Source organism: Indicator indicator, chromosome 9, assembly GCF_027791375.1.
Source record: "Indicator indicator isolate 239-I01 chromosome 9, UM_Iind_1.1, whole genome shotgun sequence".
NCBI classification, from domain to species: Eukaryota; Metazoa; Chordata; class Aves; order Piciformes; family Indicatoridae; genus Indicator; species Indicator indicator.
In genome coordinates this window covers 30475779-30490907 of record NC_072018.1, presented here as the reverse complement: position 1 = coordinate 30490907, position 15129 = coordinate 30475779, and the positions used below count along the sequence as shown (strand labels likewise).

The following is a 15129-nucleotide window of genomic DNA, read 5'->3' as shown; positions in this document are numbered from 1 at the left end:
TAACTCATATATGTGAAACAGCTATATAATCTCTACAGTACAATCTCTAATAAATGTGTTATTTATTCCCTGGCTCTGTTATGCCTTTGCAAAGAGTATCCACAGTAGGCTCAGCTGCTAGGACGTTTTGGTGTAGTTCTACCAAGAAAAATGGCCTTAATGCAGACTTAGTCTGAACAACCTGTCCATGGCCATACCATCAGTCTAAGGGAGAGCAAAGGCTTCTACTCAAGGCTTCCAGTTACTAAGTTAGAGCCTTTTTGTCTTAGGTGAACAGTCTTTTCCTACATAGGTGATTACACAGCCTTACAATCAGGAACTCTGCTTACTAGCACTTAAGGGTGTTTTTTATGAGCATGAGAAACAGACACTGAATGATTATTTCTATTGGATAGGTTGTTTGCAGAGAATTGCTTTACTTTTGTCAAAGTAATAGTAGGCTTGTGCAGTGTAACCTGTACAGAAATTACCCATCATGAAAAGATGAGCTTAGCTGCTCAGTTGTTAGAAGAAAATAGGGAATTACTCAGAGTTGGCTCTTAGTTCTTAGCAAGCATTAATTTCAAGCCTGGCATGGTACATCAGAAAGGGACAGGCCAGGAAATAAGCTCCTAATTATCTGCAGAGCAAGTCCAGCCCAGCACGCTGCCTGGTCCTGAAATTCAATACTGCTCTTAGCTGTAGAAACATCAAGATTTAAAAACAAGAAAGGTAAAAATTCCCCCAAGTTGTTGATGTTGTCTCTTGCAGCACAATGAGTTCCAGGAATGCCTGATGCATCGTATAGAAGAGCATTTGCTTCCTTTAATCACTTGTGATTGTACTTTGCATTTCACTTCATTATATCCCTTGTTAAAAGAGGATAAATAAAAGTATCTCCATCTTCTCTACAGTTATGAATTGTACTTTGTCTTACTCTTCCCTCTGTACTAAGTTGTTTGAAGCCTTTTTCATTTTCTTTCCATGGAAATTTTTCACGTTTATGATTTATGTTACCTGTTTTGAACTTGTGCCTTTTTCTGCTGCACTGAATAAAACCAGATATACTGTTAAACTCTGCAGAGAGCCCAAATATACTCCCTCCTCATTACTTCTGCTTTACCATAGTAGTAGGTGTTCATCATATCTCCTCCCACACAATCACTCTGTACAGTTTTTTAGGGTGGCAATTTGTTTCCTAACAGCCACTCCCAGTGAAGAGGGAATATACTTTCCCTCTGTTATAAATAAGAAATATGGTCTAAAGTGCTTCAGGCTTGTAGGAATGGATTAGGACATAAGTTCCAACTAAAGTGAATATGCAGATTCTTGCACAAGCTTTTGAAGTCTTATCTACAGCCTTTTAGCTGTGCACAAGCTAAAAGAGCTTCTTTTTAAAGCCATTTCTCTGTGATCACTGAGGTAAGAGTTGATGTTACTCTGTTAGAGGGAGTTAGGATCTGGAGATGGACTACTCTACATTCCAGCCAGTGATTTGTCTGGAGGAAAACTGGGAAATTGGAGTGGAGAAACAGTTAGGAAAGGGATGGTTCCTTCTGTGAATGGCTGTGTTCCCAAAACTTAAACAAAAGTGGTGATTCAATTTTTGCCAGCATTTACTGTGATGGGAAAGAGAGGAAAAGCTGCAAGTGACATAACACTGGAAGCTTCTGCAAAGTTAAAAACTGGAGCTGTTTGTGAATACAGCAGGCTGGCTGAGGGAGTTGGTCGCTTTCACTTCCAAGGCACTGCATCAGTTGTATTCTAGGATCAGCTGTCTAAAGAGGCCTAGATTGAAACTCCACAATGCCTAGGTGAAATGCTGCAGAGCTTAAATAAGTAATTTGCTTAGTTAATTCCAGAACCAACTTGTTTCACCAAATTCCTTGACCATATGGAAACGTCCCTCCTAACAGAACCACAACTGAAGAATAAACCCTTTCCCCAACCATTTCAGTAGAGAGCCATGGATACCTCCCTTTTGTGGAGGTATCCACAATGAATGGTTGAATTGTTATAGCAAGGTAAAATGAGAAGCTTTCACTCCCTTTCCTTTTTGCCTGATCTTTAGATAGACAATTTGAAGCTGCAAGATAAGTGAGTCCAGACTTCTCTAAATGTCTGCCACGGAAAAATTTGAGAGATAATTTATACCGATCAGTATTTGCTAACAGAGGAAGAATTTAGATTTACTGTCCTCTTATTAAGGATTCTGTTAGCAGTATCTAAGAGTAATGGCTACCGAAACCATCTTTTTCTGACTCAAATAGCTGGGGTGGAACAACATTGATTCTGTGGTCTTAAATAGCAGCATTTGTCTTCTTCATCTTTGATACCCTCCTCCATATACTAGTCCCTGTGTCACACACTCAAAGCAATAAATACCTAGAACCAGGTGAATGTGTTTTATGTTACAGCAATATATAGAATTAGACTCTTATTAGTGTTGATCTTATGAAGGGAGTGAGGAAGGTGCAGTAATAAATGCATCACTAATTCACTGATAAGAACCACATCTGCTCAAAATCCTAGATGTAGAAAACGCACACACACACACACACAAAGTAAATAGAGGTGTATTTTGGCTCACTTCAGTAAAGGGTACACAAAGGCTCTGGAGATTTATCCTGTTTATAGCAGCAGTTGCTGACCCTGTAAATCAAGTCTACTGCTTTAAAGGGCAGCATAACCATTTGGGATTTAAAAACACCTCTCTCTCACTCTCCTCTGTCTCGGTTCAGTGCTTTACCATCCTCTATTTCCTAAGCTTTCAGTTGAAAAGATGCTCTGTGTTGCTTCTAGTTACCAGAAAAGGTCTTCCAAGGTAGAAGAGGAAAAAAAAAAAATCAGCCACACCTCAGGACATGGTGCTGAGGATTCAGTGCATGTCCCTTTTCCCTCATGAGTTAGCATCCCAGTTCGAATCAGTGCACCCCAGAGTCATGCTAGATGTTTTGTTGCTGAAAATAAAATAAACAGAATGGCACAGACAAAGCTCAAGGTCCTGAAAACTGGATTAGAGATCCTGTGTCTCACTGCAAAGTAATCAGAAGGGATTTGAATCTTCCATAATGCTTTGAAGAGAATACAGCTTTTATGTTCATAAACAGTGAACATTTGTATGGGTATAGCAGTGAAAGAGGCTGCTCAGAATGCTTTTGCACATAGAGTACTGCTCACATCTTAGCAGAGATTTGAATGCTGTATAAGCATATACATAATCCTAAGGAACCCGTGAAATGGGATGCTGGAAGAACACGTGTTACATAAATGCTGGGTGTAGAAATATCTCATTTAGCTATCTGCAGGTCCTTGCAAGCATAGGGACATGGTTTAGTAGTGATCTGGCAGTGCTGGGTTAATATTTGGACTCGATCATAAATGGCTTTTCCAACCTAAACAATTCTATGATTCTGTATCTCATTTAATATTTGAAGAAGAAATTGCCCTGTTCTTCCAGTTTAGTCAATTGAAACTGCTTTTGCAACCTCAATTTTGAGGTTTTTGGCTTCCCCCAGAAAAAAGAGGAAAAGCTTTCATGGGGCCATTTCTTACCCATTCATTTAAATGCTGCTATTTTATGGGATCAAATTTGTTTTGCCCATTGTCTGCTAAACTGCAGTTTTTATTACTGAAGCTAAGTTTAGATTCTGAATATTGCACTCCAGATGTGTTAATCAGAAAGCTTTACCAGTTTTAATTGCAGAAATGCTTTCAAGATTCAGTGCATATTAACTGCCAGAGCAGATACAGGATGTTATTTCCAAGTTTCCCTCTTGAAGACAAAATAGAAATATGGTATTACTAGTAAGCTACACAAAGTGTAATTCCCTAGCTACTTCCTCCATGATCTAAGGATCCATGTGGAAATAACACACTGTGTCCACTTACAGCTTCCCATGTATGTCAACCCCGGAAGGAATGATCCCAGTCCCATTGCAGTCCAGTCATTTAGGCTGTGAAGGGACCTTATTGCAGCCTTTCACTACTTAAAGGGACCTGTAGGAAAGATGGGGACAGACTTCTTAGCAGGCCCTGTTTGTGACAGGGCAAAGGGTGATGATTTTAAACTAAAAAGAGGGGAGATTTATACCAGATACAAGGAAGAAATATTTTTTTTTCAGTGGAAGTGGTGAAACACTGTCCTAGGCTGTCCAGAGACATGGTAGGTGCTCTGTCCAGGTCAGTTTGGATGGGGATCTGAACAACCCAATCAAGCTGAAGATGTCCCTGCTTACTGTAAGGGATATGGACTAGATGACCATTAAAGGTCCTTTCCAAATTAAAACATTCTGTGATTCCATTACACAGAAGTTATAAACAGAATGTGTGGGAAGCAGTAAATATTTGCTGTTAGGAACTTGAAGGCGACCAGACTGGAGGAAGCAAAAGAGAAAGATATAAATATTGGCACCTTTGTGTATCCAACTTTCTGTAATTGCAAGGGTATTGAGGGTAAGTTTGTACGTTGTCTGTTCTAGCTCCAAAGCATATCTTTAGGTGCCGACAGCTTGAAGTTGAGTAGGGTTGATACTTTTGTTCAGTGATGCTAAATTCAATTAAGAACCTAATTGTGTAATAACCCTGAATTCTGAAGTGCTTTGTTGTGCATGAGTTGCTAAGAGGCTTTAAGAAGCATCAGAATTCTGAGCTTTCTGTTCATTTCCGTGTAGGCACATTATCTTGAGTTAGATCCGCCATGGTAAACAGTAAGAAATAAAAGAGAATCTGGAAAGATGAATTACTGCTTGGAGAGACCAGAATTGTTGCTTGTTGCAGTGTTCTTTCTTTGTTGTTTTGAAAATCAAATGATAATAAATGAAATATGCTACAGTGAAGAAAAGCATCTTGCATGGCAGGGTTTTCTGCTAGAAAAGCATGATGCACACATCATAGGATGACAAGTAGTGAAGAGCATGCTGTTTGCTAATTAGTCATATCCTTTGGGGTTCCACAGCACAACAGTTCCCATGTGAACCCTGCATATGGGAATTCTATTTCTTGAGCAGTGTTGCCACGCCTGACAGGAGACAGCAAAGTAAGGCTGACAAAGGGAGTACCATTCCCCTGTTTCACACTCTTTATTTCCTTGTGTGTTCTTAGCTGTTCAGTGTGTGATTTCATTGTGTTAAATTGCATACTTTATAAGAAAACTGTATTTACAGATATTTTCAGGCTGGGGATGGAAGCATATACCTGCCAAGAAAATACTTGCAATATATTGCACAGAAGTGCTTAGCAGACTAGTCCATGAAATTGCTTTTTAAATTGAACCTTGCTTTGCAGATTAGAAAACAGTGGCAGGTGAAATAAAGCAAAACTACTCTTCAAAAAGAGCCTTGATAAATAAACTACCCCATTTAGTAAGAAGATTTGTTCCACATGCATAGTTGATGATACTCTGGTTGCCAGCTGTAGTGCCAAAAACTTACTGCTCTTAGTTCATTGTTATAGCTGATGTCTGTGACAGTTAAGGAAGGACAAGTCAGGTTGCTCTTTCCTGTGTTGTTTCAGAAAACTTGACCTTGGATGAACTCATTATACTAATGAAACTCATAGCAACATGCTGCTGAAGGCAAAATTGCCTGGTAATACTATGATGCAAGGAAACCAGGTTAAACGCCAGAGCCCAGAGCTCTTTCTAGACATGGCAAATAGGAAAAAGTAGCTTGTTTTTAATTTGACAGCTGAGCACTATGTTCACTCCAGGAAACTCTAAGTTGGGAGTGTTTGGAGAGTTTCCTCTCAGTTACCACACAGCTGGTACCAAAGAAATGAGAGCAAGGACTTGGAGGCACCTGGCCCTATATTCTGGCTTCATTTTCACAAACATTTAGGACAGTCATGATTAAATCTCTTGGAAAACCTAGGGGATTTGCAGGAAGGGACTCTGATGAAATAGAAATAAACTGTAGAATATTTATAATCTCTTGTAAATAAATGCACTGAAGCACAGAGGTATGAAAAGTTTGTAATGTCTGGATTTTTATTTTTATTTCAGCTCATTCAGACAAACAAGTTGAAACATTATCCTAGCATCCATGGAGAATTCAGCAATGACTTCAAGCAGCCATGTGTCGTGTTCACTGGACATCCGTCCCTTAGATTTGGGGATGTGGTTCATTTCATGGAGTTATGGGGAAAATCTAGCCTGAACACTGTTATCTTCACAGGTAAGGAAAATGCAGGTAGAATTATCAAATTGACAATAGATTGTGGCCATATCCTATGGGCTTTACTAATTTATTCTGGGGCAGAAGTTTCTGACTTCAGTAAGAAGCTCATCTAAATTAAGACCCCAAGACTGCCTGGAAGGACAAAAGTAATTATTGTGACATTTCATTCTTTTTAGCCCTGCAGAGTCAACCTTTGTCAATGCAGAGTTCGTTCCTGCCATTTCAAAGCAAAATCTTTGTTATGCACAGCAATAAAATGCCTACAGGAAATTAATTTTTTGATTAAAAGCAGATCTGGCTGCAAGTTAAATGCAGGCAAGACCTAACTGATACTGGTCAGAAAGGAAAAATGCTTCTTCTCTGTATTCTGTTAGAATTACAAACCTTTACGCGTCCCTTGTGCCCTTTCATCATGTTTCTAAAGATGTTGTTGTCATAGAATCATAGAATCAAAGAATCACAGTGTAGTTGGGCTTGGAAGGGACCTCTGGAGATCATCTAGTCCAACCCCTCTGCTAAACCAGTCACCCAGACAAGTAAACTTCCATGTTGTATAGAATTACGTCCAGACTCCACCACCTCCCAGTGCTCCAGCACCTCACAGGAAAGAAGATTTTCCTTATGTTTAGGTGGAACTTCCTGTGTTCTAGTTTGTGCCCATTACTCCTTGTTTTATCACTGGGCATCACTGAAAAGAGTCTGGTCTTATCCTCTTAACACCCAGCCTTTAGATATTGCTAAGTATAGATCACAGAATCATAGAATGGTCTGGGCTGGAAGGCAGAGCTATCACCTTTCTCAATGATTCAGAATGACAGGGTCACAACAGGTCTTTTAAATGCCTCCACTTCTATCAGTCTGCTTTCAGTGTTAATGGATTTAAGTAATCAAGTTCTATCCACCTAAGGATGTGCTATGTCCTGAGACCCTGCATGTGCATTTTCTCTCCAACAGAAAGTTTGTGGAGTCTCCTTCTCTGGAGACTTTCAAAACCTGCCTGGACTTGTTCCTATGCAACCTCTTCTAGATGAAGCTGCTTTAGCAGAAAGGTTGGACTAGATGATCTCGAGAGGTTCCTTCTAACCTGTAACATGCCCTAATTCTGTGATCCTCACCCTGAAGCTTTTGTGAAATGTAGTGAGTGGGCTATCTTTCAGAGTGTGATCTGTTAAAAAACTTCAAGGCTTTCCCTCCAATTGATTGATGTTCTGTCCAGGTGCCTCCTCTTTATGCCTGATGCATTATCCAAACAGAACTCTACAGTGGGCACTCTTCAGATGTGAGAAGGGAAATCACCCTTTAAGCCTTTTCTACTGATGTTATATAGAATGAGCTCTGCTATGCTTAGGAGTTATGTTCTATAGAACTCAACCAGATAAAAAAGGTATGGATTTTGACTAAGACAAAGTGATTAGAAAAGGTGTAATGTAGTCCCAGTGTTGAGCTCATTTTCCTCCTCTTTTTGGTGAATGGAACTGCAGGAAAGCACATAACCTAAAGCAAAGAGGACTAGGTAAAGGGTTATTTCCATCTTTGTTCTTTAACTGTAGACTTGATGAGCAAATCCCTTTGACTCTTTCACAATGTTGACACCAAAAAGTATATGACAATATTGGAAGGATTTAAAGAAGAGTGTAATTAGCCCACCCTCAAGGGGAGGAAAGATAGATACAAGGGGCTTCCTGCTAAGAAACTTCAATCTAGGCTGTGCTTATGCTGGGAATTGATGCATGGTACCATAGCACTAACGTCATAGCTATTACAGTACCCATCACTCCTGACCTTTGAGGTAGTTTCAGGAGATACACCCTAATTACAGTAAAACTGCAATATAGATATGGATTGTCTTGGAAACAGTGAATTCTGCTCCAGTTGGGACTTCAATTAAAACCAGAGCATGTACATGCTTTGCTGGGTTGTCTATTTCATGAATCCCTAGGAAGTCAGTGGCATTAATCATGTTCAGAATGTGCTACCCACCATCAGCGAGGGGGTCAGAAATTGGCCTTTAGTGGAAAGAACTCTTATTCTGTGTCTTCTTGTAGGGAGAGGTAATTGCCCTTTCGATATTAAAATGGGATCCTTCTGTGAAGTGAGAAAATAAAGCAGATTCCTTTTTTAGAATGCAGCCGTGGCAGGTTGTTAAGGCATCTGAATGGCAGTCGTTAACAACCTGTGGGTACACTGGGTCATGATCTTTGAAATTCATTCCCAGTTTATTCTTCATATGAAACTTCAGTTGAGATCTGCTTTGGTTGTGATGACCTTGGAGTGCCCAGTGATTCCAGGTGCTTGTGGTGGTTTCCTAAATTTATCTATCCATGGCTTTTGGACTTTGTCTGCAGGATGACCCTACTTCCTTACAACTGTTTCAGCTGGAACAAAGACACCTTTGTCTACAGAAATTCCTAGCAGATTGAATTATTTTAATTCTTAGTAAACCCAGTGGAAATCTGAAGTATTTCCATCAATGCCTGGGATTTTTATTGTATAATTATTTAACTTCTCTGGTTTTAAGATAAAATTCCCTGTAGTTGTGAAAGAAATTTGGCCCGTTGCATTTGGTCCTGTGATGGTGGATGGTGTTATAGCTTTTCCTGGGAAAGACTCCTAGTTTCTAGTAATGAGGGCCTTTAAACCATGCAGTATTGTTAATGATGACACTGCTCCACCCTTCCAATCTGTAATAAACAACAAGAGAACACAGACTAGAACAGCAACTCTAACCAAAGGACAGGATACCAGCTGTAAGTGAGCTGCAGTGCTGCTCTGCTTGCTTGGGTCATCTGAAAATGTGACCACTGAAGAGGTATTGAATAGATTATTGATTAAAAATATTGAATACCACTGAGCCACAAAGAAATTCTAGAAGAAATCAAGGCAGAGAGAAGTCTGTTTCTTGCTCTGTCTCTGGTAACAACAATGCTTTAAAAACTAGCTCCCTAGGAGATCTTAAAAACAGCTCATGCATGTCACGTTAGTGCTATACAGTGGAAAATTTTATAACTCAGTGTCACACAGTAGTAAATCAGGCATCTTGGGGGAACAGCTAAAGACCTGGAATTCTGTCAGAAAAAGTCAATATCTATCCTTGACAAGCATTGTTTTCCACCAGGCAGGTGACTTCTGTTTTTTTGGTCCATTCAAAACAGCTATTGCTGTATGTCATAGAATGATGGGATGGTTTGAGTTGAAAAGGTCCTTAAAGATCATCTAGTTCCAGTCTCCCTGCCATGGGGGGCACTCCTACTAGACCTTTGTTTTTCTACCAGCCTAAACCTGGAAGTTAGATTTTTTTTAAAAAGTGCATATACTGTAAGGAAAAAGAGGAGTAGGGAGCTGATGTGTCTGCAACAGAGGACATAGGTACATGTTTATGAAGATACAATCTTTGTGCTGGACTTTTGCCATAGTGGAAAGCAAGGTGATGTGTGGGTTACCTTATGATACCAGATATATATATATATATAGATGTATAGATATATAAATATATACAGATATAGATATATATCTTGCCTTCTCTTAGAGGATCTGATTAAAAGTAAGAGATGATGTTTTTTGTCTTGATTAAATTTGTTATAAAAGTCATGCAATAATGTGTTCAAATGAAGTCATGTTGCTGTGTTGCTTGATTAAGGTAAGACTAATTGTGGGCCTAATTTTCATCAAATTAACTGAAAATAACAGGTGGGGGAAGGAAGAAAGGAAGAGAAATCTGTAACAGAATTGACATTGCTGAACAACAACTTGTCTAGACTAGAATGTGGCATCAAAGGGGAACTGGACTATCTTTGTTCTTAACAAGCATTCAGTGATTTCAACATTTCTCTTTTCAGAACCTGATTTCTCTTATCTGGATGCTCTGGCTCCTTATCAACCTTTAGCAATGAAATGTGTTTACTGTCCCATCGACACAAGACTGAATTTTATTCAGGTGTCTAAATTACTTAAAGAAGTCCAGGTAACAAATTTGCTGTTGTTTTTTCTTATGCTGTAAAAAACAGAATGTCATTTTTGCTGATGTTATTTGCATTTTTGTGTAACTGCAGTCCAATAAGCTATTGAACTACAAATATTAAAACCAACACAACTTCACTGAACCACACACTTACTGCTCCTAGAGTCTTCATTGCTCTTTGTAAAACTCCTTCCTACATAAAGGAGGCCAGCAACATCCTGGCTTGTGTAGATCATCAATAGTGTGGCCAGCAGGACAAGGGCAGTGATCACCCCTCTGTACTGAGCACTGGTGAGGCCACACCTTGGACACTGAGTTCAGATTTGGGCCCCTCACTCCAAGAAGGATACTGAGCTGCTGGAGCAGCAAAGGTGGTGAAGGGTCTAGAGCACAAGTCTTGTGAGGGGCAGCTGGGAGAACTGGGGTTGTTTAGTCTGGAGAATAGGAGGCTGAGAGGAGACCTCCTCACTCTTACAACTCCCTGAAAGGGGGTTATAGTGAGGTGGGGATCAGTATCTTCTCTCAAGTAACAAGCTATAGCACGAGAGGAAAAGGCCTCAAGTTGTGCCAGGGAAGGTTTAGGCCGGACATTATGAACAATTTCTTCCCCAGAAGTGTTGTTGAGTCCTGGAAGAGTCTGCTCAAGAAAGCGGCAGAGCCCCTGAAGATCTTTAAAAGCCACGCAGATGGCTGCTGATATTGAAGTGGTGATTGAAGACACCAGTTTAGGCCTTTTTCCACAAGGCACTGTTGTATACAAAGCAAAGACTGCCTGCTCCTGGAGCAGTTTGTTGCACTACTGACTGGATCTTCTGGATTGCGTTTCAGATGTTGTCTCCATACAAATAAATCAGCTTGCTGCAAGCCTCCTTATGGCAATGATTACTGTTGTAGGGCAGCGCACCGAAGCAACTGCACGTTGTAATAAGTCACCACACTCTTGTTTTCCAGCCTCTCCACGTAGTTTGCCCAGAGCAGTACACTCAGCCACCACCCACCCAGTCTCATCGCACAGATTTGATGATAGACTGCCAGCCTCCTCCAATGTCCTACCGCAGAGCAGAGGTGCTGACTCTGCCCTACAAGCGGCGCTACGAGAAGATCGAAATCATGCCAGAAGTGAGTAACAGAGGTGGGGAGAAGGACAGTGGCCTCTTGCTCACAGCACCAAATCTAAGCTACTGCTTCAGTAGCACCTTGAAAGATGCCTTGTGACCGTGATTTACTGTTGGCTATGATCATGTAGGCTATATCAAGAGGAGTGTGGCCAGTAGGTCAAGAGAGATGATTCTGCCCCTTTACTCTGCTCTTGTTAGACCCTACCTCAAATACTGTGTCCAGTTCCAGTGTCTCCATCCTAAGAAGGACACACAGCTGATGGAGCAAGTCCAGAGGAGGGCCATAAAGATGATCCAAGGGCTGGATCTTCTGCTATAAGCATAGGCTGAGGAAGTTGGGGTTGTAGAGAAGAGAAGACTCCGGTGGGGAAACTTATAGCTGCCTTCCAATACCTTAAGAGATCGTACAGGAAGGCTGGAGCGGGACTTTTTGTAAGGCTGTCTAGTGATAGGACAAGGGGGAATGGTTTAAAGCTGAGGGAGAGTAGTTTTGGACTGGATCTTAGGAAGAAGCTTCAGTATGAAGGTGGTGAGACTCTGGAATGGGCTGCCCAGGGAGGTTGTGGATGCCTCCTCCCTGGAAGTGTTGAAGGCCAGGTTGGATGAGGCCTTGAGCAGCTGAGTCTAGTTGAGAGGCGTCCCTGCCCGTGGTGGGGAGGTTGGAGTAGATGATCTCTGAGGTCCCTTCCAACCTAAGCCATTCTGTGATTCTATGAAAACACTTTCTATCAAATGGAGGGCTAAGAAAGAAGCATTTCTGAGAGAGAATTGCACTGTATAAACTGATGGGAGTCAAAAAAAAGCACTGTGGGCAACAAAATATGTTCATGTTATTTGTCCTTTGCAAGGATATATTGCATCTCATAACAGAGGCCAAAGGGCAATCTCTGCTAGCCACCTGTGAGGCAAGCCAGTCATCTTCAGTTTAAATGTAAGCTGAGGCACTGATGATCTTCAGAGGTCCCTTCCAACCCTTACTACTCTATGATTCTGTGAATGCAGTTTGAATTGGTGGCCAAGAACCATGGAAAGGATCCAAAGAATCTGAGAGCTGGTCGCCAGCCAAGAGTCATCTTTCTCCTTCCCCAGCTGTACCTGCCATGAGACACCCTTTTCCCTGAGGAGGGGGAGTGTTGTATCTGCTCTATTACCAAAGGTGTAGTAGGGAAAAGGCTCATTTGTGCTATATCAGTTTCATTAAATAGTTCATTCCTTCAGATTGCCAAAGTCCAGCAGGTTAATGGGCTGCTTGTAGCCATCTATAATGTAGACTGCTTGTGCCCACAATATCTATTAATGCCCAGATCTATGAATAATTTATTAACCCCACAAATCAAATATAAATGTACCCACAATACAAAGGGTGACCCATATTCTAGCAGAGATGATCTTAAAATACTTTTTTGACAATCCAATCAGCACAAATGTGTCATTGGTTCAAAGGTGCCAGTGGCTTTTTACAAGCAGGCATTACTGCCCTTTAGGAACTGTGGAATATGTGAGTCTGCTTTTCATCAGAGAGTAGAGGGAGGAAGTACCCTTAGTTGAGCCAAACATGAAGTACAGAACTGGTAGCTGTGTAACAAAATCCCTCAGCCAGTCCACAACACTCATCCTTACCACTTCATGTATGTCTACTTTGTGCATCATCTCTGCCAGGAACCTGCCCAACTCACTGCTTAGAGGACTGCCAGAGATATGGAGAGAGTTTTTAATTAGCAAATGGACTTGGTGCAGCTCCATTGTGGCATGTGTATTTAATTGATTTGGAAACTTGCATATTTATTCGATTCTGCTAAACCAAATACTAGTAAAACCTGGCTTCCATTCACCAGCACGACCAAACCAAATCTTAACACTGAGTGCAGAAAGACAGCACATGGCTTACCCATTATTTAGATTCCACTGAAGCTTTGGATTTTCCTCTATAAACTGTGAGGCGTAAGCAAGCCTTTGTATGTGAGCCTATCCTTTGTGTCAGCCCTGTGAAGAGGGTGGATACCAGCTTTCCCTGCAAATAGAATGCAAATTAGCACAGATGCTACAGATGAATATTCACTAACCCTCACACATTTTGAAGTTCCTATCAAGGGGGAGGGTTGTCTGAAAGCTCAGCTGGTCTGTAGGAGTTACAGGTTCAGTTTTTTTGATCTCGCTGAACCTTTTTATATGATGGCAGCTGGCTGAAGATGAGCCTCTGTGTGCCCAAGTGGCATCCTGGCCTGTAGCAGAAATAATATGGCCAGAAGGGCTAGAGAGGTGATTGTCCCCCTGTGCTGGCCACCAGTGAGGCCACATCTCAAATACTGGGTTCAGTTTTGGGCCTCCCACTACAAGAGGGACATTGAGGTACTGAAGTGTGTCCAAAGAAGAGCAGCAAAGCTGGTGAAGGGTCTAGGAGCACAAGTCTTGTGAGGAGCAGCTGAGGGAAGTGGGGTTATTTAGTCTGAAGAAAATGAGGATGAAGGGAGACCTTGTTCTCTACAACTCATTGAAAGGAGGTTGGTGTTGGTCTGTTCTGCCAAGTAGTATATGTGACAGGATGAGAGGAAAGTGTCTGAGATTGCACCAGAGGAGATTTAGGTTGGACATTAGGAAAAATGTCTTCCCCAGAAGGGTTGCCAGACACTGGAACAGGCTGCCCAGGGAAGTGGTGAAGATACCATCCCTGAACATACAGATATGTAGATGTGGTGCTGAGGGACATGGTTTAGTGGCAGACTTGGTAGTGTCAGTTACAGGTTGGACTTGATGGTTTTAAAAGTCTTCCAGCCTAAATGACTATGATTCTGTGATCAGCACAAGTCTAAAATACAAAATGCAGCTCACATGGGAAAGGACACTGAGGACTGCAGAGTTCACTAGCAGAGCTTATCAGTCCAAAGGCATTGCATAAAAAAACAGGTCAGTGTTTCTCTTGTTAGCTTGGTGGTTGGCAGCAAGATCCTGTACACTTGAGGCTCAAGAGGCCTTGTGGATTCAGTCTCATTGGCAACCACTAATGTGAAAATGCTCTTCCTTTCTCAAATCCAAATCCTGTGTGGTTTCTAGGTGCTGTCACTGAAGTGATTTTTCTTGCACCAATAGGTAAAAACAGTGCATAAAAGTAGAAGCACTTCCCAAAACTGCAGGGATGCAGGAGGGAGGATGTGCTGTAGACAGTATGGTACTTATTCACCAGCCTGGGAATGGGGATCAAAGAAGCATGTAGAAAATGAGAGCTGGTTTCTGTTGCATTCACTTTAACTTGGAGAGTTGGAGCAGAAAGCTGCACAGACAGGACTATTGCAGAGAAATGGCCTTTTCCTTTTTTTTTTCCTCAAACGTATCCAGAGAAGGGCAACAAGGCTGGTGAGGGGTCTGGAGCACAAGCCCTGTGGGGAGCTGCTGAAGGAGCTGGGGTTGTTTAGCCTGGAGAAGAGGAGGCTCAGGGGACACCTTATTGCTCCCTACAACTACCTGAAAGGAGGTTGTAGCCAGGAGGGGGTTGGTCTCTTCTCCTAGGCAACCAGTGACAGAATGAGAGGGCAGAGTCTCAAGCTGTGCAAGGGAAGTTCAGGCTGGATATTAGGAAAAAATTCTTCGCAGAAAGAGTGATTTGCCATTGGTAAAGGGTGCCCCCAGGGAGGTGGTGGTTTCACTGTCCCTGGAAGTGTTTAAAAATAAACTGGATGTGGCACTTAGTGCCGTGGTTTAGTTGAAGGTTGGACTCGATGATCTCAGAGGTCTTTTCCAACCTAGTTAATTCTGTGATTCTGTGAAATGACATCAAATTATATTCACACAGGAATTGTAACTTCAAAGCTATCTGTTCTCAGGGAGAAGAAACATCTCCTGTGATTTTCCATATCCAGGTATGCTCCCTGATTCCAAAGCTGTGCTTCTTGCAAAAAGCTAC

At 41.6% G+C, this 15129-nt stretch overlaps 1 protein-coding gene across 2 annotated transcripts in view; it reads left to right on the top strand.

The window, feature by feature from the left end:
* The window catches only part of INTS9 (integrator complex subunit 9), a 75249-nt gene that overhangs the window by 45610 nt on the left and 14510 nt on the right, over positions 1-15129 (top strand). For both annotated transcript variants that reach the window (XM_054383546.1, XM_054383545.1), the window contains 3 exons: positions 5981-6152; positions 9992-10116; positions 11065-11232. In XM_054383546.1, coding sequence (XP_054239521.1) covers positions 5981-6152; positions 9992-10116; positions 11065-11232 — 465 coding nt within the window. The remainder of the gene's footprint in view (positions 1-5980; positions 6153-9991; positions 10117-11064; positions 11233-15129) is intronic.